The sequence below is a fragment of the Phytophthora ramorum genome (assembly GCF_020800215.1).
Source record: "Phytophthora ramorum isolate Pr-102 chromosome Unknown Phyram_PR-102_s0001, whole genome shotgun sequence".
NCBI classification, from domain to species: domain Eukaryota; phylum Oomycota; class Peronosporomycetes; order Peronosporales; family Peronosporaceae; genus Phytophthora; species Phytophthora ramorum.
This window is the reverse complement of record NW_027150647.1, coordinates 2,625,458-2,649,156: the sequence shown is the minus strand read 5'-3', so window position 1 is coordinate 2,649,156 and position 23,699 is coordinate 2,625,458. Positions and strand designations below refer to the sequence as shown.

At 55.0% G+C, this 23,699-nt stretch overlaps 18 protein-coding genes across 18 annotated transcripts; 10 read left to right on the top strand and 8 right to left on the bottom strand.

Annotated features, from left to right (window-relative positions):
* Positions 1–335: 335 nt before the first annotated feature.
* On the bottom strand, positions 336–548 carry KRP23_513 (uncharacterized protein; the record flags this gene model as incomplete). The annotated part of the gene is made up of 1 exon (XM_067889932.1): positions 336–548. The coding sequence occupies one exon, from the start codon at positions 546–548 to the stop codon at positions 336–338; it is 213 nt and encodes a 70-aa protein (XP_067751075.1).
* Positions 549–897: 349 nt separating this feature from the next.
* Positions 898–1,424, top strand: KRP23_512 (Small nuclear ribonucleoprotein SmD1b; the record flags this gene model as incomplete). The annotated part of the gene is made up of 3 exons (XM_067889921.1): positions 898–911; positions 1,033–1,109; positions 1,177–1,424. 3 exons carry the CDS (start codon positions 898–900, stop codon positions 1,422–1,424), a joined length of 339 nt encoding a protein of 112 aa, XP_067751074.1.
* Positions 1,425–1,938: 514 nt separating this feature from the next.
* Positions 1,939–3,103, top strand: KRP23_511 (putative exosome complex component rrp40; the record flags this gene model as incomplete). The annotated part of the gene is made up of 5 exons (XM_067889910.1): positions 1,939–2,110; positions 2,209–2,315; positions 2,424–2,506; positions 2,577–2,713; positions 2,787–3,103. The coding sequence occupies 5 exons, from the start codon at positions 1,939–1,941 to the stop codon at positions 3,101–3,103; spliced, it is 816 nt and encodes a 271-aa protein (XP_067751073.1).
* Positions 3,104–3,305: 202 nt separating this feature from the next.
* KRP23_510 (uncharacterized protein) lies at positions 3,306–4,019 on the top strand (the record flags this gene model as incomplete). Its single annotated transcript, XM_067889898.1, has 1 exon — positions 3,306–4,019. One exon carries the CDS (start codon positions 3,306–3,308, stop codon positions 4,017–4,019), a length of 714 nt encoding a protein of 237 aa, XP_067751072.1.
* A 419-nt stretch (positions 4,020–4,438) lies between these two features.
* On the bottom strand, positions 4,439–5,287 carry KRP23_509 (Voltage-dependent anion-selective channel protein 2; the record flags this gene model as incomplete). The annotated part of the gene is made up of 1 exon (XM_067889886.1): positions 4,439–5,287. One exon carries the CDS (start codon positions 5,285–5,287, stop codon positions 4,439–4,441), a length of 849 nt encoding a protein of 282 aa, XP_067751071.1.
* Positions 5,288–6,084: 797 nt separating this feature from the next.
* On the top strand, positions 6,085–6,933 carry KRP23_508 (Voltage-dependent anion-selective channel protein 3; the record flags this gene model as incomplete). The annotated part of the gene is made up of 1 exon (XM_067889876.1): positions 6,085–6,933. The coding sequence occupies one exon, from the start codon at positions 6,085–6,087 to the stop codon at positions 6,931–6,933; it is 849 nt and encodes a 282-aa protein (XP_067751070.1).
* A 236-nt stretch (positions 6,934–7,169) lies between these two features.
* KRP23_507 (Nuclear migration protein nudC) lies at positions 7,170–8,185 on the top strand (the record flags this gene model as incomplete). Its single annotated transcript, XM_067889865.1, has 2 exons — positions 7,170–7,602; positions 7,677–8,185. The coding sequence occupies 2 exons, from the start codon at positions 7,170–7,172 to the stop codon at positions 8,183–8,185; spliced, it is 942 nt and encodes a 313-aa protein (XP_067751069.1).
* A 238-nt stretch (positions 8,186–8,423) lies between these two features.
* KRP23_506 (uncharacterized protein) lies at positions 8,424–9,177 on the top strand (the record flags this gene model as incomplete). Its single annotated transcript, XM_067889854.1, has 2 exons — positions 8,424–8,952; positions 9,023–9,177. The coding sequence occupies 2 exons, from the start codon at positions 8,424–8,426 to the stop codon at positions 9,175–9,177; spliced, it is 684 nt and encodes a 227-aa protein (XP_067751068.1).
* A 200-nt stretch (positions 9,178–9,377) lies between these two features.
* Positions 9,378–10,135, bottom strand: KRP23_505 (Iron-sulfur cluster assembly 1-like protein, mitochondrial; the record flags this gene model as incomplete). The annotated part of the gene is made up of 5 exons (XM_067889843.1): positions 9,378–9,461; positions 9,536–9,600; positions 9,682–9,759; positions 9,841–9,922; positions 10,004–10,135. The coding sequence occupies 5 exons, from the start codon at positions 10,133–10,135 to the stop codon at positions 9,378–9,380; spliced, it is 441 nt and encodes a 146-aa protein (XP_067751067.1).
* A 297-nt stretch (positions 10,136–10,432) lies between these two features.
* KRP23_504 (uncharacterized protein) lies at positions 10,433–12,909 on the bottom strand (the record flags this gene model as incomplete). The annotated part of the gene is made up of 5 exons (XM_067889832.1): positions 10,433–11,374; positions 11,440–11,659; positions 11,728–11,842; positions 11,922–12,655; positions 12,734–12,909. The coding sequence occupies 5 exons, from the start codon at positions 12,907–12,909 to the stop codon at positions 10,433–10,435; spliced, it is 2,187 nt and encodes a 728-aa protein (XP_067751066.1).
* A 414-nt stretch (positions 12,910–13,323) lies between these two features.
* KRP23_503 (uncharacterized protein) lies at positions 13,324–13,800 on the bottom strand (the record flags this gene model as incomplete). Its single annotated transcript, XM_067889821.1, has 2 exons — positions 13,324–13,450; positions 13,535–13,800. 2 exons carry the CDS (start codon positions 13,798–13,800, stop codon positions 13,324–13,326), a joined length of 393 nt encoding a protein of 130 aa, XP_067751065.1.
* A 169-nt stretch (positions 13,801–13,969) lies between these two features.
* Positions 13,970–15,081, top strand: KRP23_502 (uncharacterized protein; the record flags this gene model as incomplete). Its single annotated transcript, XM_067889810.1, has 2 exons — positions 13,970–14,074; positions 14,143–15,081. The coding sequence occupies 2 exons, from the start codon at positions 13,970–13,972 to the stop codon at positions 15,079–15,081; spliced, it is 1,044 nt and encodes a 347-aa protein (XP_067751064.1).
* A 377-nt stretch (positions 15,082–15,458) lies between these two features.
* KRP23_501 (ATPase family AAA domain-containing protein 5) lies at positions 15,459–18,719 on the top strand (the record flags this gene model as incomplete). Its single annotated transcript, XM_067889799.1, has 3 exons — positions 15,459–18,110; positions 18,177–18,424; positions 18,491–18,719. The coding sequence occupies 3 exons, from the start codon at positions 15,459–15,461 to the stop codon at positions 18,717–18,719; spliced, it is 3,129 nt and encodes a 1,042-aa protein (XP_067751063.1).
* Positions 18,720–18,838: 119 nt separating this feature from the next.
* Positions 18,839–20,087, bottom strand: KRP23_500 (Histone deacetylase complex subunit SAP18; the record flags this gene model as incomplete). The annotated part of the gene is made up of 7 exons (XM_067889787.1): positions 18,839–18,973; positions 19,041–19,174; positions 19,240–19,380; positions 19,507–19,598; positions 19,670–19,783; positions 19,856–19,918; positions 20,008–20,087. The coding sequence occupies 7 exons, from the start codon at positions 20,085–20,087 to the stop codon at positions 18,839–18,841; spliced, it is 759 nt and encodes a 252-aa protein (XP_067751062.1).
* Positions 20,088–20,226: 139 nt separating this feature from the next.
* Positions 20,227–20,759, top strand: KRP23_499 (uncharacterized protein; the record flags this gene model as incomplete). Its single annotated transcript, XM_067889776.1, has 4 exons — positions 20,227–20,309; positions 20,381–20,411; positions 20,476–20,557; positions 20,635–20,759. 4 exons carry the CDS (start codon positions 20,227–20,229, stop codon positions 20,757–20,759), a joined length of 321 nt encoding a protein of 106 aa, XP_067751061.1.
* Positions 20,760–20,993: 234 nt separating this feature from the next.
* KRP23_498 (Ribonuclease P/MRP protein subunit POP5) lies at positions 20,994–21,565 on the bottom strand (the record flags this gene model as incomplete). Its single annotated transcript, XM_067889764.1, has 3 exons — positions 20,994–21,127; positions 21,196–21,333; positions 21,412–21,565. 3 exons carry the CDS (start codon positions 21,563–21,565, stop codon positions 20,994–20,996), a joined length of 426 nt encoding a protein of 141 aa, XP_067751060.1.
* A 107-nt stretch (positions 21,566–21,672) lies between these two features.
* KRP23_497 (Exosome complex component CSL4) lies at positions 21,673–22,182 on the top strand (the record flags this gene model as incomplete). Its single annotated transcript, XM_067889753.1, has 1 exon — positions 21,673–22,182. One exon carries the CDS (start codon positions 21,673–21,675, stop codon positions 22,180–22,182), a length of 510 nt encoding a protein of 169 aa, XP_067751059.1.
* Positions 22,183–22,322: 140 nt separating this feature from the next.
* On the bottom strand, positions 22,323–23,627 carry KRP23_496 (Sperm-associated antigen 1; the record flags this gene model as incomplete). Its single annotated transcript, XM_067889742.1, has 1 exon — positions 22,323–23,627. One exon carries the CDS (start codon positions 23,625–23,627, stop codon positions 22,323–22,325), a length of 1,305 nt encoding a protein of 434 aa, XP_067751058.1.
* Positions 23,628–23,699: the final 72 nt, after the last annotated feature.

Below are 23,699 nucleotides of genomic sequence, written 5' to 3'. Positions count from 1 at the left end.
TGCCTTGTCCGCAAAACGATCCTTCATCCTGGCGAATTCAGGACACTTTCGCTCGAGTTTCTCCTGGAAGGACATGCCTCGGGTGAGTTCCTGTTTCGTAAGGCCGGCCCCAGTGGTCGACTGACTCAGTTTCAGCGTCTTCTTGAAGCGCCGCAAATAGGCCATCCATCGTTGCTCCATGTTTCAAGCTGTTAGCTTTTGAAGTGACAACGTCGTCGTGTTTTTTTAAGGTGCTTTACAAGGGCTTCAAACCCATCGGACTTCTTGACCTTCTCCCCCACCTTCGTCTTCTCGCCAGTTCCATGGATGGCCTTGTAGTTCTCCGGCACTTCCATTCAGGTAACAATGATCTTGTAGTCGTCGCGGGAAAGGTGAGACTTCTTCATCACTCTCCCCCCTCCGCTTTCTTCACCTTCCTCTCCGCCCTCTTCCTCCTCTCCGACCTCCTCAAGCTCGATATGCGCTTGCTCGTCTTCATCTTCGTCGCTTTCAGCTTCCTCCTCTCGAAGGTCGAGGATTGGCGTTGGGGAGGCAGCAAGGAGAACCATGTGATCTTCGTCCAGGAAGTTTCGGAAGTGAGGGCGGGAACGAGGGAACCAGCGGGAGCGATGGGAGCCACAGGTTGAACTTCAAAATGAGCCCTCGCTTATCTCTGAAATAAGCGAAAACATAGGAGGAAATAAGCGAAGGGAAGCTCCAAAGATGAGCCGATATTCTGACATGTTCGACTCCCCCTAATAACGCTGGATTTCAAAATATCCAAGGGAATATCACTATGCGGTGTTACAGGTTTATGTATCGTACAGCATTTTTGAATATATAGTTTGACAGGGTGGTGTACTTTCACTCCATTTTACAGATCTGGAGTGTTTGGCGAACGGCACAGCAGGAGCCACCATGAAGCTCGTGAGGTACGTGTGTGCCGCCAACGCGGGACCCGGGGGAGGCCAGCGCCGCTACCCTTCCGTGCAGTGTGCTCTCATGACCCTCCTCTGACTCAGTTGCTTCTCTGTGTGCCATTCTCTTGCGCAGGTTTTTGATGAAGCTGTCGAATGAGACGGTCACCATCGAGCTCAAGAACGGAACGATCGTGCATGGCACAATCACTGGTGCGGTTGCTTTCCTATGTTACTTTGCAGTTGAAAGGCTGACTGTAATTTGGGCGCCTCTGTGTAGGGGTGGACATCAGCATGAACACACACCTGAAGGCGGTCAAGATGACGGTGAAGGGCAAGAACCCTGTGACTCTGGACTCGCTGAGCATCCGTGGCAACAACATCCGCTACTATATATTGCCGGACTCGCTGAATCTGGACACGCTGCTGATCGATGACACCCCTCGGGAGAAGGTGAAGGCTGGCGCCCCAGCGGGGAGTGGCCGTGGCCGTGGCCGGGGACGCGGCCGGGGACGCGGTCGTCCGTAATAGATGCGTGCAGATGAGTCTTGCCCTGTGGAGAAGAAGAAGAGGCGAGGGCGTGAAGAATAGCGCAGCAGAAGCACCGCGATGGTGGCGAGATCGTTGCCGTTCAAGGAGGCGACAGAGAGAACTCGTCGGAGCTAGAATCCACTCGCAAAGGTGCAGCATAGGCATCTTTCTTTTTCTAAGTTAAAGGGACGTCGTTCGAGTGCTGCGATGAGAGTGGTGGGAGATACATTCATGAGACCATGAGAGGAGGCTACAACAACATAACTGTAGGTGATGGCAACGACGATGGCATCGACACAATGGTTGGTGTTCGTGGCCTGCAGCAATTCTTCCTCGTTTGTCGCTCTTTAGGTACGTCGGCCTCCAGGGCATCAAGCACACAAGCCCTATGCGTTGCATGCAAACGAACATCATGCCGGTGCCTGCCAACCAGTGCAACAACAAACTTCGTCGTACTTAAATGAATTCACCAGCTTCACTATCAGTAGCAGGTATTACAACCGCAGCCGAGATGCCGCAGCAGAACAAGCGCAAGGCTGAGGAGGACGCGGCCGACGCCGACGCCAGCAGTTTCCTGGAGGGCGCACAGCGCTCCGTGGACTTCCTCTTTTCGTCGGTCGTCGTACTGCCGGGCGACGATGTCACTGCCACGCTCACCAAGACCACGCGTCGCGTCAAACTCGGTGCGTGACTTCTACTTCTGCTGAATAGTATACCGAGTGCATAAGAGAAGAAAGCGTAGTATCAGAAGATCCTGACCAACTACTTGCACGTGTGCTAGGTGCTGGACTAAAGCAGCTGCCGGACGAGAGAATTGTGTGCACGAACGCCGGTGTCCTCCGCTATCGCCCAGCCAACCGCTACTGGGTCGAGTTCAACCACAAGCGCGTACGTGAAATACTGTGCCAGCTGCCATGCTAGCTGGTTTGCCGGTTTGCCGGTTTGTTTAGACGACTTATTTGCGTTTATTTGCTGCTTGTGGTTTTTGGTGTGCAGTATGTTGCGTCCATGGACGACGGCGTCATTGGCATCGTGACGGACCGCAACGCTGAGTTCTATCGAGTGAACATTGGGGCTGCGTACGTGACTGTTGCCCTCTTCTCTGTCGTTTGTATCTCGTTGACTCTCTCTCTCTCTCTGTTTACTCAGTGCTAGCGCTATGTTGGGCTCGCTGGCGTTCGATGGCGCGACCAAGCGCAACCGCCCTAGTCTTGGTCTCGGATCTCTCGTATATGCTCGAGTGAGCAAGACCAACTCAGACGTAGAGCCTGAAATTACTTGTGAAGGTGCGGTCTTTAGGCGTTCCGTTGCCTACCGTGCTACAGCAAGCTAACGTTGGTGCTCGCTTTTACTTTTCAGCTCCCCCAAGTGTGACCAAGAAGGACTGGATGACTGGCCTGGCGATCTATGGTGAACTGAGCGATGGCTATGTGTTCAAGACGTCCATCGGTCTGGCCAAGTCGCTGCTGCACGAAGACTGCCAGGTGCTACGATCGTTGGGCAAGAAACTCGCCTTCGAGGTGGCTGTCGGCGTCAATGGCGTCGTGTGGGTGAACGCTAAGACCACCAAGAACATCACGATTATTTCGAACGCCATCATGAATTCCGAGACGATGTCTCCTAGCGAAGTCGACGCCATGGTGTCTCGGCTTGTGGAAGACGCGGATGACGCTTAATAGAGATGAATACATGGCCACCCCCAACTGCGTGTTTTGTCGCCACAAATTGCTGCTGAGTCTGAACAACAAATTTAGCGCTGGAACTCGCTGGCATCCGTTTATATTTGCTGTCCTCAGGCGCCCAAGCGTCTGCAAGTCGTGCGCAGAATCAAACTTGAGAGCTGGACACGGGTCCGTCAAGAGTCTCGGAGAAGCAAACATGATGTCTGCGAACGATGACGCCAAGGGCATGATCGCCCAAGAGGAGCGCGAGCTACGACGGGTGTTCGAGCACCTGGGCTCATACCGCCAGAAGAAGCGACTTGCTCTTACGGTAAACGAATGCAAGGAGCGTCGGCAGCGCTTGGAGTCCAGTCGGAACAACCACGAGGTGTCGGCGCTGCTGAACGAGAAAGGCGCTAAGATGACCCGAGAGGAGATCGAAGACGAGCTGCGCAAAGTTGACCAGACTCTAGACAAGGCCGTCAGTGACCAAGCCGCGCTGCAGAACAGCGGCAACCACAGCCGCGTGATCAAGAACGAGGACCTGTACGAGGCCATCAAGGCGCTGGGCAAGGTGTGCTCGAAGAAGGAGATCAGCGACATGATCTGGGAGGCCGACGAGAACCTGGACGGCGTCGTGGACTGGGAAGAGCTGCGCGCCATGTTCAACCGCAATCTGCTGGACAGGACGGAGCTGGAGCCGGCCAACCTCTTCAACGTCGTCCAGTTCATGACGTACGACAAGAAGAACTGCGGAGTCATCACCGCGGACGACACCATGGCCATCCTCTTCGCGCGCTACGGCCAGTCGCAGCTCGAGATGCGCATGAAGCAGCTCTTTGGCGACAGCGACGAGCTCACCTTCGTGGACTACCTCGAGCGCGTCGGCAAGCAGCGGCGTTCGAACGTCGAAGCTCGCGCCAAGGCGTAGACAGTCGCATAAATACAAGCATTAGGTGAGCTCAAGTTGAAGCTGGCATGTACTTCTTCTTGTGTTTGGCATGTGCTATTATACCAGGTGTGCAGGCGCAGATGGGTCTGTTTTCGCGATAAGACGCGATAAGACCCGGCCCGCTGGAAAGCTCGACCAAGTGGCCGTCCAGCATGCACGTCTTTCCCGGTGGTTCAAGTCGCCGTTGCATGTCGTATGATTTCAGTGAAGTGATCGGAGTCAAGTGTTCACGAAAAGCTGCAACGAATAAAGTACTCCACAAGAAACGTGCTCTCTTTTTTGCTTATGTCTCTCTTCTCACGCCTCTCCTCCCGAGTCTCCGCGCCGGAGACAGCTTTAAAAGCATCTCTCTGCTAGATAATGGCTGGGTTGGCTGGCGGGGTAAACACATAGGCACCTTAACCGAGCGTGAGGCCCAGGCCGAACTTGTGCGAGTCACCCTCGAAGTTCTTGGCGTCCACGTGCACGCTGGTGGTCAGCGCCACGTAAGGGCGCACCTTCTGGATGGAGGCCAGCGACAGGAAGCCCTCCGAGTCGATCTTACCGCAGTACGTGGTGTCGGCGTCGGCCTTGTACCGGCCACCCACGACCAGCGTGTTGGAGGCCGACTTGAGGTCGTAGTCCAGCACGGCGGCGTACACCGTGTTGTGGGACAGGTGGTGGTGGAACGAGGCCTGCAGAGCCGCGAAGTTCTTCTTGGTCACGAGCGCCGTGACGAAGTCTCCGCCAGTGTAGCTGGCGCCCACGTTGTGCTGCACGATGGCCGACTTGTCCACGTTGAAGGCAGTCTGGCCGCCGACAGCGAAGCCGCCCTGCGAGAGCACGGCGGCGGCCGAGACCGTGTTGGACACGAAGTCGGCCTCCGAGTTCACCGACAGGTTCTTCTGCTTGTACTCGGCGCCGAGCACGCCCACCTGCTTGGCGCTCGTGTTCTTGGCAACGGAACCGTCCTCGAGCTTGAACGTGAGCTTAAGACCCTCAGTCAGCACGTTGGGCAACTCAGCCTCCGTGACGAGGCGGCCCTGGGTCGTGATCTGCAGCTTCTTGAAGACTACGCCGCTGGCGCCGTGCGTGAATCCGCCCGAGACCTTGGCCAGGATCGACTTGTTGGCGCTCAGCGCGCCCTCGGTCGTGAACGAGACGCCGTTGGACGCCTTGCTCTTGATCTTGAGCTTGCGCGAGAAGTCGTAGTCGTCGCGCAGGACGTTCTCCGCCGTCTTTGCCAGGTCCTTGTACAGCACCACCATCGTCGCTACTTGCTTCTTCTGCGCGCTAGCTCCTCTTCCGAAATGAAATGCGAGCCGCACAAAACAGCACACTTCGCCAAAGTACTATCGGCTGGCTCCACACAAAATCTCCCCCTCCCTTCGACAACTGATGTACATATTACTTCTCGCAGGTGAAAGCGTATCTTTGGGGTCGCACCTAAGAGGATTCCGACGGTTCAGCCGACTGTCACTCTCTCAGATCCCCCGGCAGCAATGACAGTGCAAGTCGTGCTGGCACCGCACTGCCGGCGGCGTGGACTGCCGCGAGCAATGACGTCGTTGGGCAGCGCAGAAACAGCCGGCGGCTGTCTTCAATGCGCTGCGTGGCGTGTTTTGGGTTGCTGGATGATGCAGCGGGTCGTTTGACAAGCCGCGAGCTCGCACCGGCATCGGAGGAGACCTTGCCACTAAACGTGCAATAAGGCCGCACCACCGACGTTTCTGCCGGTGCGATTGGAGTCTCGCTTCTGCAAGCTTCAGACAGCGGCAAACTGGCGGACGCCGCGAGAATCTCTCTCTCTCTCTACAGGCAGGGCAAGAGCAGGCCGCATTGCATCACTTGCAATGCTTGCACTTGCTGTGATCCGGGGCGATTTGACTTGCCACAGTACCGGTATCCCCAGCTTGACTCTCGCTTATGTCCGATGAATCGTACTTAAGGCGGCCGGCGACGTGGCTCGAGATTCAACCGCCCCCCTTCCTGCGGCTGTACTGGTCATTCGCGAAAAAGATCAGCCAGTGGTAGCCTCAGCTCTCTTCCTCCTGACACAAGCAAGATGGTCGTGCTGTACAAGGACATCGCTAAGACGGCGGAGAACGTCCTGCGCGACGACTACGACTTCTCGCGCAAGCTCAAGATCAAGACCAAGGCGTCCAACGGCGTCTCGTTCACCACCGAGGGCGACATGGCCAGCAACAAGGCCATCCTCGCCAAGCTCTCGGGCTCCTTCACGCACGAGAGCAGCGGCGTCGTGTTCAAGAAGCTGCAGGTGACCACGCACGGCCGCCTGATCTCTGAGGCTGAGCTGCCCAACGTCTTCACCAAGGGCCTCAAGCTCACGGCCAAGGTCGAGGACGGCTCGCTCGCCAAGAACGCCCACGCTAAGCGCGTCGGCGTCTTCGGCTGGGAGTTCCAGCAGTCCAATTACTCAGTGAATGGATCGCTTGACCTCGGCGCCAGCACCGTGCACAAGGCTGCCGTGTACAGCTTCGACAACGTGCTGGTGGGCGCTCAGGCCGCCTTCAACTACAACAAGTCGGCGGTCGTGGACCACAACGTTGCCCTGAGCTACCGCGGCAACGACTTCACGGCCAGTCTGCAGACCAAGAAGAAGTTCAACGCGCTCTCGGGCTCGTTCCACCACCACCTGTCCCACGACACGGTCTACTCAGCGCTCTTCAACTACGACCTCAAGTCGGGCCAGAACACGCTCAGCGTCGGCGGCCGCTACAACGCTGACAAGCTCACCACGTACGCAGGCAAGGTCGAGTCGGACGGCCACGTGTCCCTGGCGCTCGTGCAGAAGATCCGCCCGTTCCTGGCGCTGACCACGAGCGCCCACGTCGACGTCAAGAACTTCGACGGCGACGCCCACAAGTTCGGCATCGGCCTTACCCTGGGCTAAACAGGGTCATTCGAGTCGTAGTAGACGTGTGTGTGGCTAGCGCTGGACGGCCCGCAGACCGCCCGACGCCGTAGCTAAATGTATCGAGGCCAATTCAATACACACATCTCTTGCAGTAGATTCACCACCATGTTTGCTCGCCTCTATTTTACCGTTGTTCTGTGCCACACCAAGTCTACGTGGATTTCAGGATACGGCACATAAAGCAAAACGAGCCAAAGCGACGCGAGACAAGCATGAGCGAGACGGACCGCTTCGACAGCATGCTGCTGACTATCGCTCAGTCACAGCGCGGCATCGAGCCGCTGCTGGATACGGTGTTCTCCTTCCTGCGGCGCAAGACCGACTTCTTCTCGGGTGCCGAGCCGCAGGTGGTCGAGAGCACGATCCTCAAGAGCGTGCGCAAGCAGGCGGCGCTGGCCGAGAAGGACCAGTTCCGCAAGAAGCAGCAGGAGGATGAGAAGCGCAGGAAGCAGGAGGCAGCGCACAAGGCGGCAGAACTGGAGAAGAAGCAGAAGCAGAAGCAGGAGGACAAGAATCCGCCGCGCTTCGAGGAGATCACGGACGACGAGGTGGAGGCTAAAGAGACCTCATCCGAACAGACGTCGCCTCAGAAGTCGGAGACGACGGCGAAGAAGGACGAAGAGGAGGACGGGGACAATGGACCGCGTACGCCAATATGTGGATTGGAGTAAGATAGTATCCAGGTCAGCTAACCGTGTGATGCTCTTGTGTGACTGCAGCACTGGTTGGCAATGGAGGCAAGACGGACAAGTACGTGTGGACCCAGACACTGCAGGAAGCTCAGGTTAACTTTGCTGTGCCCACTGGCACCAAGTCCCGACAGGTCGACGTGGACATTCGGGCCGGAAAGCTTAGGGTGGGTCTGCGTGGTGGAGAGACGTTTGTGGATGGACCTCTGTACAACAAGGTGAAGGTGGACGACAGCTTCTGGACGCTGGAAGATGGCAACCGCATCTGCATTTACCTACAGAAGGACAACCAGATGGAGTGGTGGAAAACCATTATCCAGGGTGATGCGGAGATCGACACTCAGAAGGTGCAGCCCGAGAACTCGAAACTTGATGACCTGGACTCCGACACGCGCCAGACTGTCGAGAAGATGATGTTCGACCAGCGTCAGAAGGCGATGGGGCTTCCCTCGAGTGACGATATGCAAAAGCAGGATATTTTGCAAAAGTTCATGGCGCAGCACCCCGAGATGGACTTTAGCAAGGCCAAAGTCAATTGAGCAGCGGATGGGTCTCTCATTTTGCAAGGCCAACCGCACTCATGGCTTTGATTTTCTGCATTCCAGTGGTAATAGTGATCGCTATTTCGGTGGCCCGGCTAATAATACTGCTTTGATGCCCGAACAGATCTCGAAGCTGTCTGCTATTTCTTGTTTCTGAAGGAGATGGCTGCGTCAACGCATCGAAGCTTGTCACTTACCTTTTGCGCGCAAACAGATACGTGAGCAGCAATTAGAAATGGCTGGAGGTCGTCACCAGGTCGTGTCTGTGGTGCTGGGATCCGATAAAATCGAGTACCAGAGCAGCAGTGCCGCCATGAATCAGCACGTCGGTGAAAAACCTCCTGGCACATCAAGAAGGGCCGACGAAAATATCAACAAGGAATGCCACGTGCAGTGGGGCGAGCCCGGCAGCAAGCGAGAGTTCACAACCTCCAGCAAACTTGCAGACCCAACAGGAGAAGTACTCAAGTACCGAGGCGAGCTAGCTGCAGAGGCCATGGACATGCTCACTCGCACGTCTTCGTGCTACGGCAATGACGTTGTGCCTTACGTCTCGTCGACACAGCTAGCTACGCAATGGGACAAGAAGGCTGTGGCGGAGACCATTCGGCTACGAAACGAGATTCGCGCTCGAACAGGCCCACGACCGACCCGAGGCATGTCGTACGACGAGGAGGTGGAGTATGTTTCGGAAGCCAAGAGCGCCTTCGAAAACAAGTTCAAGATCCACAAGCCTTCGATCATGGCTGCGTCTGTGAAGAATGGTACAGTAACAACTGCAAAATTCATGTTCGTCGATTCCTCAGTCACTAATGTGCTGTTATTTTTGTGCAGACCTGCGCTCAACGCACTATTCATTAGGACACGAGAAGCTGGACTACAAAACATCAAGCCACATCGATCGTCTCTCCCCGGATCAGTTTGCCATTTACGCAACGCGGCCTCCACCTCTCCACGACCTGAAGAAGTCTACTGTGGATATCTCTTGAAACCAGCAGATATGATAAGGACGCCGTTAAGGATGTTAGCTTCTAAGACAACCAATACATCGCTTGAAATGATGATATTATTATTGGTTGGAGCTTTGTAGCACCGGACACATGTGTTACGTCTGCGCAAGGGCAATCGTATACAAAAGTATCTCCTCTCCTTCTCGTTGAGCAAGCAAGCTGATGAGAGCGCTTGCTGGCTAGACGTTGAAGCTCTCGCCACATCCACAGCTGCCCTTGGCGTTTGGGTTCTCAAACACGAACTCGGATGAGACCGGAGTTATCTGCATCACCAACACAACAACAAAAATATATTCAGTCTCCATTTTTCAACTTGCGAGTACGCAATGGGTCCAACCTGGAAGTCCATGGTCGTGCCGACCACATGGAATAGTGCTTTGGGCTCAACGAAGACACGAATTCCTAGCAATAATGACAACAACCAAGCACGAACTGTCAGTATCTAGTTCCCAGTCAGGCAGCAGCTACCTTTCTCCTCCTCACCGTTCTTGCTCACTTCCTCCTCCATCTTCTCCTTCTTGTCTGCGTAGTTCATCGTGTATGACAAGCCATTGCACCCGCCTATCAGTTGCACCAAAAACAGACCGTCAGTTTGTATCGTGGTCTGCACCACCAGGACGCATCAAATTCGCTATCACGTACGCGTTTTAACCCCCAGGCGGATCCCGATAGCGTCCGGTTTGTTCGCCAGCAGCTCCTTTATACGCGCCGCTGCAGCGTCGGTCTGTACCACATGAGTCAAAGAGCACACGCCATTAAGTCAGGACCTCACACAGTTTCCACATAAAAAACACCCTCGACGCACCAGGTTCAGCGGCGGCGGCAGCTCGCGCAGACGTCGACGGGTAGGCGGCGTCGCGTGCTCAGCCACGGTGGATAGCAGGCGTGGCACGTGGGCGACCCTGGAGCGCGACACGGAGCGGAAGAACGGCGTCATGGCGTGCGTTCCGACAGCTATAAGCTAAGCAACGTTGAGAGCCGCTCGAAACGCAACACAAAGTGTCGCATCCAATACCGGCGAGAATTGGATAACAGTACCGTACCGAATCATTTAGGTGCGGGTTTGGATTAATTTGATTGGTCATCGCCTGCTATTTCAGCCAATAGATAGCGGTGCCCATCTCCCCGTCATTTAACACTTCAAGCCAACAACAATTTGCATCGCCACCGCCGGACAACGCAGCTTAACTCGCTTGTATTATGTGTCGTTGACGGCTTCAAAGCTGCTGTGCCGTCACCCGAAGAGCTCATCGCGCAGCGCCACGAGCTCGTCCCTGTGTTGGCGGATGAGTGCGCGCAGCACATCGCCGCCCAGCTGGAAGTTGTGGATCAAGTCCACCCTCTCCTTCACCGTGCGCGCCCACTGCTCCTTCGCCGGAGATGTGTCACCTTCGCTTGGAGGTGTCCACTCGAAGATGTTGATGCGCGGATCGAACTTGGACGCTGGCACCGCCTCCGTCTCCGCGGCCGCAGCAGTGGTGAGCCCGCCATCTGGTTGTCTTGCCGTCGAGGATGTTTGCAAGGCCTTTCCAGTCGCTGAGGGCTCGTTTTCAGGTCCAACAGACACTGTTTCGATCGCCGTCGGATCAATAGGATCGGTTGTTGGTGAACCGTTTGCGTCCTCTGCATGCGGATCCTTGGATGCAGGCTCAGGATCTGTGAGGTCCGGATTAAGTGCCGGTAAAACGTCAGCGATCTCGTCATGTGGAGCCTCGGTTGCAGGACCGGGTTCTGAAGTTGCTGCTACTGTTTCTGGGAACGGCTTGTTCCCCCACCACTTGTCGTAGAGGTATTTTTCTACGGCTTCCACTTGTGCATTATCCAGAACGGCGTCATACACCAACACCTCAGCAATTCTGCCCTGGAATGCATTGGTATCGCAAGCGCTTTTGCTGTTGCCCAAGCTCACCACCTCATTCACGGTGATCCGGACATGTCTCTCGTCAGTATCACCTTCCACTGGGGATTCGCCACCCCAAGGTCCGCCGTTCACTTTGATTTCGGCGTAACCCGAGTGCAATCGGTATGTGAGCAGCGAGAATCGCCCTACGGGCAGTACGTGGTCGCTTTCGACAAGCCCGTTGTTGGCGTAAAAGGATGGCTTGCCACCATGGAGAGCGAATTGTCCGTACGGCGAGTTCCCAAAGAACTTCTGCCCGGTGTACAAGTCGCCCTGCTGATTAAAACGATATTCAAGGTCAGCGTCAAACTATAGTTTTCGTCAAGTGAGCGATCGCTTACCTCCACTATTTGAGCCGGAGAGATCACGAAAAGCAATGTCATCGACTCGTGCACTCTACCTGTTTCAGTGACCATGGGGCACGAGAAATACACTGCAGGAAGTTGACTGTGAGTGTCCGGCGCGATCGGTACCCACACAGTACTTTGCTGTGGTGAGGCTGCGTGGAAGGCAATTGCGTCTGCAGCATAATTGTCCGAGTTCACAATTTGGCTAGTCCAACTGCATGAATTGAACAAGATCAGTAAGTGATACCGGGTGACACGTTTGGATCGGGCTATGAGCCGTACCTGATCACACCACATGCAGTGACGTCGTCACCAGAGGACGCTAAGCAAGCTGCCAGGTTCTCCACTTCGACGCCTGAGTCAGCAGCGAGCCACATCGACAAATTATCTAGAAGAGCTGAGGAACACCACAGACATACAAACACAGTCAACTTGGTATCCCTGTAGTAAAGTTTTTACCGCCAAAGTGGGGATACCGTTAGACGCAGGTTGAACCTCCAGCAAAGCCTCCACTGCTTGTACCGTTGCTGTTGACGCGGTGGAACTAAGTTCGGCCTCGACCGATTGTTGTGGTGACGGCGGCGGCGACAATAATGTGTCTGAGGAGGGTGGCTGGGACTCCTCAATCTGCGAGGGTTGCTCCGTGACATCGGCTGGAGATCGCTGTGACCCAGTGGAGGCTAGCACTGACGAAATATCTGCTTTGGTGAATGCTTCGCTTGTGTCTTGATCAATGTCGGAAGCAGCAAAATATAGCGTCTGTGACGGCACAGGTGGAGCGCCAGATGCAGGGGAATGAGCTTCCTGGGTTTCCGACACCACTACTGGCTCGGGATTCAATATCTTCTCTTCGTCACCGATCTGTTCTGCAGGAGTCTCATCGCTGGGCACCTCAGTTATCTCCGTCTCGCTTTCTGTGCCATCCGTCAAATCGAGATCTTCCTCTGGTGTTTCGGGATGATCAGTGCTCGTCAACATTGTGTAGCCTCCGGAACGGGCGTTTTCCTGTGTTTTCGGCGCTTTGGTCATTGTTAAGTCGGACGCTGACAGGGTGGAAACTTGGTCTACATTCTTGTTCACCGGCCCCGGGTGCTGGTGATCTTGCTCTAGTGCTTCATTTACGACACCTTCCCCCGATAGAGATGGGAAACGCGAAGAACTCATGAAGATAAATGCAGTGACAATGACCAAGTTGATGACCAGGATCAACCTGTGCCAGTTGTACAAGTCGTTCAGTCAGTCGACATCATTGCAAGTGGACACCAGCGATCACGAGCACAGCACGCACCATATCCTGCCGCGGGATGTCGTGAATGACACTCCTCTGGAGGCTTGTCTTAGCTGGAATGCGTTAGTCTGGCGGTTCGTCAGGCGAAGGTCTTCATTATCATTGCCATTATCATCATCGTCGCTCATTGGGGCAACGTGTCCCTTCTTGCTTCGGCCATGCTTCGATAAGCGCATGCTTTGAGTTGTTGTCTGCACTATAGCTGTCCGCACAGCGACACCTTCGCTTGGCTTCGATTGCTCAACTGCAGATCGCGACTAATCGGGCGCGTGACGCTTCAGGCCTGTTGAACGGCGCTGTAACATCTACTACTGCAGCAAGAAGGTATCCGAGAGGGTCTTCGTATCTGTCGATAGTATTTGCGTACCATCGCAGAGTCGATCAAACAGACCACGCAAGGCTTCGCTGCATCTCAAATTTGGCTTTGTCATCCAGTAGCAAGTTGCTGCAGCCGCCACATCACCAACAACAAACAAAATACAGCAACCCCTTCAACGCCGCGGCCTAGAGTGGAGCAAAAAGGTGCGTGTCCGCATGTGTTGTGTCTCCTTGTTCCTATCCCTGCTCCTGGCTCTGCTTCTGCTCTACATCTAGTACGGGTCCGTTTCGTTGAGCCACTTTTCCAGGCCCTTGAGGGGTTTGGCTTGCTTGACCGCCTTCTTGTGTTCCGCGATCTTGCTGGGCATAGCCGCCATAGCCGCCTGCACCTTCTTGACGCTGTAGCAAGCAACAAGCAACACACACACACACCTATCAGTCTCTACCCCAAGGCGCCACTCACTCAATCGCCCCATAACCTACCGATCGAACTCGTTGCGTTGGTTCTTATGGCCCTTGAGTGGCCGCATCACGTGGTGCTTCTGCGGTCTGTCCCACGTCTCAAGCCAGCCGCCCTTGCCTTCCTCCCACGTGCCCACGAGACCGTTGCGCAGCGCGTGCTTCTTCACCATGGCGACCTTGCGGCCCGAGATCAGCGGCTGCTTCCACTTGCCTTCCACCAGCTTGGGCTTCATGGCGGCCTCGGCCTCGGTCGCGCTCAGTCGGAGGAAGCGCTGCATACCGCTCATACTCGCTCGATATCGGCTATTGCTCGAAAACCAGCGGTTTGCGTGCGTCCACGTTTTAGCCAGTCATAGCGCACTATTTGATTATCAACAAATCCCGCGATCGTACTTAATCTAAATATCACAGTACTGACCCTAGCGTGAAAACCTGGAAAAGCACATAACGTTAGCGATGGACATGACGACGGCGGCGGCTCCGCAGATGGCCGTGAACCGCGCGTTCGCGGCACCGCAGCAGACGCAGGAGCCCAAGCAGGTCACGACGGAGCAGATCCAGGTGCGTCATCTCGCCTACGCGCAGTCTCTATCGGTCTCTGACCGGAGATTTGCCTCTTGTCCCCGCAGGCCATGCTGGACGAGAACTCGAGCCTCATCGTGGAGATCATCGAGCTCAACACGCAGATCAAACACGGCAAGGGAACGGCGCAGCTGGGGGAGTTCACGGAGAAGCTCGACAAGAAGCGCAAGAACCTCAACAAAAACCTCATGACGCTGGCCAAGTGGGCCGACGAGTCCTCCGACACGTCCCCCAGACAGCCGCAGGCCTACGGGCAGCCTCAGATCCCTCAGCAGCAGTACGCCCGCTCAGGTATGATGCAGATGCCCATGGCCAACCAGGCTCAGCTCCAGGCACAAGCTCAGGCTCAGGCGCAAGCGAGAGCGCAAGCTCAAGCTCGGCTCCAGGCGCAGGCGCAGGCTCAAGCTCAGGCCCAAGCCTATGCTCAAGCCCAGGCTCAGTATCAGGCACGCATGAACCCAATGATGGCCCAGCAGTATGGACAAATGAACCCCATGGCCCAACAGCAACAGCAGCGATATGCCAACGGCGGCATGCCCTACGGCGTCCCCGGCAGTGGACCGATGTCTCACCCGGCCCGCATGAGCAACGCCATGCAGGTCCCAACAAGCTACGCAGATACCCGAGGTGGCATGGTTCCCAACATGGGTTTTCAGATGGGCCCCCAAGGGTATGGAATGATTCCCCCCACGCAAATGCAGCGCATGAATCCGGCGACACAAGGAATGCCCCAACAGGGCATGCAACAGCAAAGTATGCCTCACCAAAGTATGGCGATGCCTCAGCAGAGCATGGCAATGCCTCAGCAAAGTATGGCAATGCCCCAGCAGAGTATGGCGATGCCGCAACAAAGCATGTCCATGGGCCAACAAGGCATGTCCCAGCAGAACATGCAGATGCCCCAGCAAGGAATGGCTCCGATGCAGATGAATGGGCCTCCGAACTCAGTCCCCATGGCTGATGCATCGGGCCAACCGAGTAACTAGTTGCGAGAGAGAGCTACAGCAGTAGGTAACACGTCGCCCAATTCATTTTCAGTATCGCATGGTCTACTTTAGGTGCAGGCTACAACTAGAGAATTTCACTAAGTCAGCGCACTGATAGATGACTACATCCAATGCTACATCGGGTTGTACGACTCCATGACGAGGTTCTCGTGCTTCGCTTCATGACTTTGCCGCAGTCAGCTTTCGTCCAGCGCAGATCAGGTCTTGAAGTGCGATCTCAACACACGTCGCATGTAAAGTAAGCGGTACGAGTCCTCTGAAGTGGTATAACATGTAACCGTAAAGTAACAATAGCTTTTTAAAGCAATTTGGCGGGAAGCACATTTTGGCCAGAGCTTGGTCGTCGCTCTGTGCGCATGGCGTCCCAAGGCATGTCTTCGTGGCTGAGCGTCCCCAAGTCGGAGGTCTCGGACACGCTCGATACGTCGGAATCCCAGCCGCAGGACAAGAGCGAGGACCGCAGCGACTCGCCACTGGACATCAGCCTCGCACAGTTGCGTGCCAAGGAGACCATCACGCGCATTAGCCCCGACAAGCGCTCGCTCGTGGAGGAGATCGACAGCGAGGCGGACGATGCCGAGTTCGACGAGAGAGCGCACTGGGCCAGAAGAGGCGCTAGGAAGAAGGCCAGAGCGTCGCGCAGAGCTGCCCGAGCGGTGGATAAGTCGCAGCCGTCGATCGCGCTCTTCTGCGTCAAGGGAGTGGAGAAACCGGAGGCAGTAGAAGAGGAAAATGCACTTACAAGTGCCATAATGGCCTCGCAATCGGAGAAAATCGCGGCCGAGAAGAAGAGCAAAGCGAGGAAGAAGAAGGCGAGCGCTGGACTGGAGATGGCCTCGGCAGTTGATAGCAGCTTGAAGCAGGACGATTTGAGTACTGTGATGAGTTCTGGACGACCGAAAAGGCATGCAGTGATGAAGACGGAGATCCTGCAGCAACAGCAAAAACTGCTGGATGCAGTCGCTGCAAGGAATAATGCAGCTTCTTTTTTGACACCGCCGCCGTCCACGAAGAAAACCGAAGCGAACGTGACGACTAGTGGGCGCAAGAGGAAATTGGAAATGAACAAGAAGAAGACATCTCCTCCTGCAAAGGCCGTGTCGACGACTAACTCACCCGGAGGTAACAAAACTGCGCAGTCGTTCTTCTTAAGTGAGCAGGAGAGGAAGCAGCTGCAAGAAATTGAAGCTGTGTCGACGTTCCGTGAGCAGCTACGCCAGACTCGTGAGAAAGACCTTGCCTTCTTTGCTGGTCAAACAGCGAGCCCGTTTTTCCAGGCACGAGCCGGTGCTAAACGTAGCAGCAGTGCTGAAAATGACGATGGCATCGTTGAGATTCACGAAGATGGCGAACCAAAGCCACGTCGAGGTACAGGTACGGGGCGTTGGAGCAGGTCATTGTCACTTTTTCCGAATGTGCAGCACGTGCTCTCCATGTGCGTAGAAGCAGAGGATATGGATACCAGTACGAACGGCTCGATGCCGTCAATGAAAGCGGTGCCAAACGTGGACATCGCCACCGCCGTGGTTGTCATTGATGACGATTCCACAGGAGACAGCAGGCTGCCAAGTGACGTAATGGGCCAACTGAAAGCAGCCATGAACGGGCAAGTGGTCACAGAGTCTTCGTTTTCAGAACAGTTTTGGTTTCGTGAGTTTTTAGATGCATCGAGTATCCCAGCACCAGTTGTCGAGGCAATCGATGTCACCTCGCCGCGCCCAGTGGTGAATTCAGATGCTACTGCAGTGGAGCTAGCACAAAGGGAGACTCTGCTCATCGACGAACTCGTTGAAACACACGGAATGCGCGAGAAACGAGTGCGTGAACTTCTTGAGGGGCTGGAGCAGGCCAAGGCAAAGCGTGTAGACCGCGAGCAAAACTTGTCGTTGGTGGACCGCTACTTACCGGTGAATGCAAGCGGCCTTGTTGGAAATCGGGATTCGTTGCACACACTATCGTCATGGTTGAGTGCGTGGAAAGTCGGTGTCGGTGACCGCGAGAGGCTTGATTGTTTTTCTACGGAGCTTTTTACATTTGAAGACGGTGACAGTGATAGCGAGGACGAAGTAGGCGACTTGTGTCGTCTGTTCATCCTGGAGGGTGAGTCCGGTTCTGGTAAATCTGCTGCCGTCTATGCATGCGCAGAAGAGTTGGGATACGAAATCATTGAAATTAACGCGGCTCAAAGCCGCTCTGGAAAGAGCGTCGTGGAGCTTGCGGGTGAAGCTACGCAGTCCACCCGAGTATTGCACGTAGGTGGAAAGGACGACAAGAGCAGGAAGAAGCAGAAGCAGAAGAAGAAGCGGCGGAGGCACTCTGAAGGCCGCAAGAGTTTAGAGAAATCCACAGCGGCTTCGTTGTCGCTTGTGCTGTTCGAAGACGTGGACCTGGTCTTTGACGAAGACAAAGGTTTCCTCAACGCCGTGTGCTCAATCGCAAAACATTCAAAGTGCCCGATTGTCGTAACATGTGCGCAGCTACCTGATGCATTTCCCACGAAACCTGGACGCCTACGTCGTGAGCTTCGCAGACCTTCAATGGACGAGTTTGCAACTTGGCTGCATCTGGTGGCTTTCATCGAAGGGCTTCAACTGGTACCGTCTCTCATTGATGCACTGGGCAAGTACTTCGAGTGTGATGTGCGGCGCTCCCTGAATTTTCTGGAGGCAAACCTGTCGGCGTCTGAAGTAAATACCAAGGCTCAGTGGCGCTGGCAGCACGTAAGTGCAGACAAGCGTGATGCTGATGAGTCTGGACACGTTGATATCCCTGCGTGGACTGTCTGGTCAACTGGATGCTCCTCATTTGACGCGTTGACGAGCAACTTACTTGCCGAGCTCAGCGCTGTAGAGCAGAACATTGAGGACAAAACCCGCGAGGAAAAGCAGGCAGATATTGACGCTATGGCGGATCTAGCGCAGATCTTGGATGCTGCTTCGGTTGCAGAGACTTGGATGGCGCCAGCAACGGCTTCTTCCAGTGGCAGGCTTGCTCACGGAGATGCCGAGGTACGATCAGCTTTGTTAGTTGCTCGCTCGCTATAGTTCACTGAGGTGGTTGTTCCCAACTGATAGCAGGATTCGTTCTTCCTCTCGGAATGCGAGCGGCTTGCAGCCTTAGAGTTGAGACGTTCCAGTCTCCACATGCTAGTCTCATCGACGAACCCTCTCGGTGCGTTGCTGATGCGAGGGCAAGGACCTTCTGCCTCGGCTTGTGTGCAGCGGACGTTCGATAGCGCTCTGGCTGCTTCCCGTCGACGCGCCCACCAGACAGCGCTGGCGGAGCTAAAGTCCAAGTTTGAACTGCCGCCTGCTTACAAAGGGTGCGTTTTAGGCAGTACTCACTGGACTGCAGTTTTACCATCTCACGCTCTTTGTTTCCGATCCAGCTGTGGGAATTCAGAGCCGCAATTCGTGCTCGACTACATGCCTATGGTCGGGCGCTTGCTGTCCAGCACCGGCTTGCAAGAGGGTCGGCGACGGACATCCCGGCGCAACCACTATTTAGGCGACGTGTTGGGGGACATGACCCTCATCGACGACCTGCCAGCCTTCAACACGTACATCCAGACCGACGAAGACCAAATCATCGCTGCATCTCCGGCGTCTACGCAGTGACCAGAGATATCTACATCTCGGGTCGATACCAACTGAACCTGTGTACACCCTTGTAGCTTTGTAATCATCAGAACTCTTCCATTTGGCTCTCCTTCTCGATCTCAAGGACGTCCATCTATCTATTCCGTGGTCTTCTTGACCTTGGCCACCCGCTTGGGGCCTTTGCCAGCCACATCCTTGACGGTCACGTCCACCTTAGTCTTGACGATCTGGCTCAGAGACGCGTGGAACGACGCGTGGCTCACAGACGTCACCTGAGCACAAGAAAGATGTTACAGTTAGTCCAATGGACCCCCTCAACAAACTGCCAAGCATCCGTACCACCGTGCTGTACTTCTTCTTGTGCTTGTTGTTGCCATACTTGCAGGCGCGGAAGAGCAGCACGTGCTCTCCGTCCTCCACCGAGAGCTTGCGGATCTGCTGCTGCGCTTTGGTGTTCACTTTAGCCACTGGCACTGCGTCATGAAAGTGTGGACAAGGTCAGACAATGGGGAGACACTAATGCAGTTGCAGGACGCACCACTCTTGCAGGATACGGCCACCGAGCCCTTGGAGCTCTGCCCCTCCGCGTACAACTCCGCCACCTTGACCAAGAACGTGTCCGTACTCACCAGCACCATCTTCCCTTGTGTGTGTGAGACTTTGCTGGCAATCAGAAAACCTGCAGAAAGCAGTATCAGCTAAGAGGAGTATTGGATACGGCGCTATCTTTCAGACACATCTGATGTATTGTCCGAGGGCTTATGGCGCTGCTCCTAGTCTACCATCGCAATATCTACCAGGTCACCTGGATGAAATCGTACACTGGCAAGAGTCTTGCTGTCGTCAGCGCATCGACGATGACTGCTGTTCACGTAGCCAACCTTCCGCATGAGCACTCTTGCACAGCAGCACCAAGTTTGTTAGCAGCCGCCTCAAACGGTTACCCATTGGCAACCAATAATGCTCACCTCCCGTCCCTTGTCTCCGATACAACGCAAATACTGAGGCGCATGTTGGGCTTCTGGGCGTCCGCGTTCGAGTCTTGCACCAGGTCTGCGAGTTCACGCAGCGTCGCGTCAGGCCTGCACCAAAGCCACATCAGGAATTGATCCAAAGCTATTATAGAGCAACAACAACAAAGCCCTCAAGCTTACCATGTGTAAATGTGCAGCTCGTTGGCAATCGGCTTGTCGTCCAGAGCTTCGAACGCGTCGGCTCTGCATCAACGGGCACAGACACAGCACAGCCCCATTGACATCAGTCGCAGTTCCTTGCATCAATGCATCAGCCTCTGCAGTCCACGTGCCTGTTGTGCGCGCCCTTGCTGAAGAACACTCGCAGCAGGAAGGGGCAGTGCTTCTCGCGGTCGATCGTCTCGGGCGGCATCGCTGGAATTGATGTCCGAAAATGTATCTATAAATCGACTGGTGTGTGAATACATCAACCGATCGTTTAGCATATTCCATACGACGGGATACCGATATTGAGCGGTGGTGGTGACAGTCAAACAGCAGCAACAGACAAGATGGCGGCGCGCAACGTGGTTCGATTCCTCAAGTCGGCCAAGATCTCCTTCTCCAGCTTCGACCGGCGGGCGACGGGCGCCTGGTGAGTGACAGAAGCGTCGTATCTCTTCGCGTTGTTGTTGGCCGCTGGACTGACTTTTGTCTGTTGCCCAGTGAGTTCTACCGGCAGTTGACGGCCGAGAAGGTGGGCTGACCAGTATAGGAGGGAAGGAGAAATACATTCTGATATGATTTCACATTGATTGCAGACGCGCAAGGTGAACCCTAAGGCGGAGATCGGCTACGAGACGTCGCTGACGGGGTCGCTGCCTATTATCAAGCTGGACTTCAGTACGTTTGCCAATGGCTGCTGCAGTTTGAATGCGGAGCTGGGACTAACTGGTGTTTTTGCTGCTCTCTCGTTGCAGTCAACGGCACCAAGCACGTGATGGAGGTGCCCGGCAAGAATGTGCGCGAGATCTTCGATGAGGTGGATTACCACTGCTCGCAGATCGAGACGGAGTACGAGAAGCAGGGCAAGTCCATCGAATAGACGGCTATCTGATCGACGCAAGCGAAACGATAGGCAGGTCTTTGCTGCTCTCGACGTACTCCCAGGCAGCAAATAATACATACAGCGAACAGACGAGTTTGGAGGTGTGCTGTGTTGCGGTGCTCAGGGGCATGACCTGAGCTTGCAGATATTAGTAGTAGTAATCCTCAGTACTTCAATATTGGCGATACAACCCGTGACCGTGTGTATTGAGCGTTAAATAGCCTTGCTTCGTTACTGTGGATCAACGCGCGCGATTTCCGCTTGCACTTCCTCGTCGAAGTTAGGCTGCGTAGCGTACAAATTCAGAGTCTTGGCGCGCTCGAGGGAAAACTTCAGCAAATGCTCTCTGCACGTTCGGCTCGACCCTGAGCAAGAGCACAACCATCAGTACATAGCAACACGATTGAACCTCCTTCGGTTGAGCTGCTCGTACCGCATACGCGAGCCACGCGGATGCTGACGTCTTGGTTGTGTACGTCCGTCACGAACACCAGCGACGTCTCGACCATCTTGCACATCTCGCGTGCGCACCGAATGACTGCCAGCCTGGTTTGGGTGTTATAATATAGCACTGCGCAGCATCATCGACGCACATATCCAGTCAGCGCTCTCATAATACAGTCGCAGCAAGCCACTCATAGCCACGGACCTTGGAAAGCATACTGCGCTAATCCAGCTCCGAAATCCCCATAACTCTTGGTGATGGACTCACGGATCAGCGCCGCGATGTCTTCCTTCTTCACCGCCAGCTTGCGCCCGCCAGAGGCCTCCACCACGAGGTAGCGAGTCTTGAGACGCACCATCGTACGACTTTTGTATGGCGAGCGCAACTTTGTGTAACCTCCCAAATTCGATGGAAACGATTAATATCGGCATAAGAAGGTTCAGGACGAGTTGAAATCGATTCGACATGAGCAGCGCAGCAGGAGACGTCGCAGTGCCCGGTCAGCGCCTGGCCACGGCGGACGGAAAGCTCAAGCCAGGAAGCGGGGCGTATGTGCACAACGGAGCCATCTTCGCGTCCATCTGCGGCACGTGGAGCATCTCGCAGGACGTCGTGGAGGTCACGCGCGCAAACAAAACGGTGGCATCCGCGCAGGTGTTGCGACTCAGCGACGTGGTCCTTTGCCGCGTGGTGAAGATCACGTCTCGGCAGGTGATGGTGGACATCCTGTGTGTGGACGAGACGGTGCTGAAGGAGGCATTCCCCGGAACGATTCGCCTGGAAGACGTGCGCAACCACGACGTTGACAAGCTCGTCATGGAGGAGGTCTTCTCGCCGGGAATGCTCGTGAAGGCAGCTGTGCTGTCTTTCGGTGACACACGATCCTACTTCCTCTCCACGGCGAAGTCAGGTCTGGGCGTTGTGCGTCAGCCTACAGAGCAGGACAGTCAGACGACCGACATGGAAACAGAGTAGAACTATAGACAAAGCTGCATTGGAGAGCCGCAGCTTGCTAGGCAATGAATAAGCGTGCCGGTCTTCGTGGTTGTCTCGATAAGCGATTTACACGGCAAAAGTAGTAGGTTTGTCGGCTGTTGCATCGAGTCCCACTGGAACTAATCGTCATCTTCGTCTTCCGAGCTCTCCTCCTCAATGATCTCAAAACGCGTGAAAGGTTTCTCAAACGAACCTCGATCAGGCTGCCGGTCGTGTGTGTTCTGGTTATTCTTCTGTTCATTCAGACTCATGTCGTCGTCCTCCTCCTCAATGATCTCAAAACGCTTGAACGGCTTTTCTTCAACCTTCTCGATGATCTCAAAACGCTTGAAAGTTTTTTCTTCAGCCATGACAGGCGAGTCTTCGTTGTTCAATAGAACACCATTGACCTCTTCGTGCTTCTCTTTTGCGGCTTTCAACAGCTTTGTTACCTCACGATTCCCAGGCTCCAACCGCAGAGCCTCTTTGAAGTCTTGTACCGACTCAGCGTACTTTCCCCTCCTGTAGCGAGTCATGCCACGACGACTCCATCCCTTCATATAGCCAGGGTCGAGCAAAATGGCGCGCGCACAATCGTCTTCAGCAGCGGCGAAGTTCTTCATACGGAGATGCACCAATGCGCGATTGGCATAGAGGATAGCGTCTGTGTCGTCGTAGGCCATACTCCGGGTGTAGTGCAGCAGAGCCATCTCCAGTTCATTGGCCTTGAAACAGTCATTGCCCTTTTGCTTTTCGTATCCCGCGTACACTTTCCGTGTTTCTGGCTGGAGCATATCTAGCTCAACTGACTTGGGAAGTGACTCCAGCTCTCGCTTTCGCGAGGCGACACGCATTTCTTGCTCTTCTCGCTGCTTTCGAGCCTGCTCCTTGGCTCGTTCGCTCTCTTCATCGAGCTCTACAAGAGCCTTGTCAACATCGTACTTCTCCCACGATCTAAAATCGTAAGCTGGGATCGCCTTGGACTTCTTCTGGTCACATTTATCTGGAGCCATCTTCGTAGGGGAACGTGCAAGCTCTGACTCTGAATCTCCAGGAGCTTGCTGCCCTCGCACAGGAGGCAGTTCTCGCTTGATCGGAGCTTGTCGCATGAGGGCGTCATTCTTCAGGTCCATCTCGGCCGCCCAATGGGACAGCTCGTCAATCTCAGTGGTCAGCTCGTTGGTTGTCGGCCCCGAGCGCATTCGCAGGATCTTGTTGCGCTCTCGGTCAGGCAGCAGATCCAGGATGCGGTTCTCCGTGGCCTTCTCCAGGTCAGGATAGCGACCTTCCTTGCCCGATCGGAGCGTTGCCAGGATCCCCTTGAGCTCGTCCAGGTCGGCGCAGCGCTCCACGAAGCCGTAGTCCAGCATCTCCACGTCAATAGTCTTAGGCTTGCGCGTATGCAGCGCGAACAAATCTGGCTCGGCCGCGTTGGCAATCGTCATCCTGTCTTGCAGTATCTGCGTCGCGGCGCAAAATCCGAAATGTGGATCTTCCAGAAAAGCGCCGCTTCAATG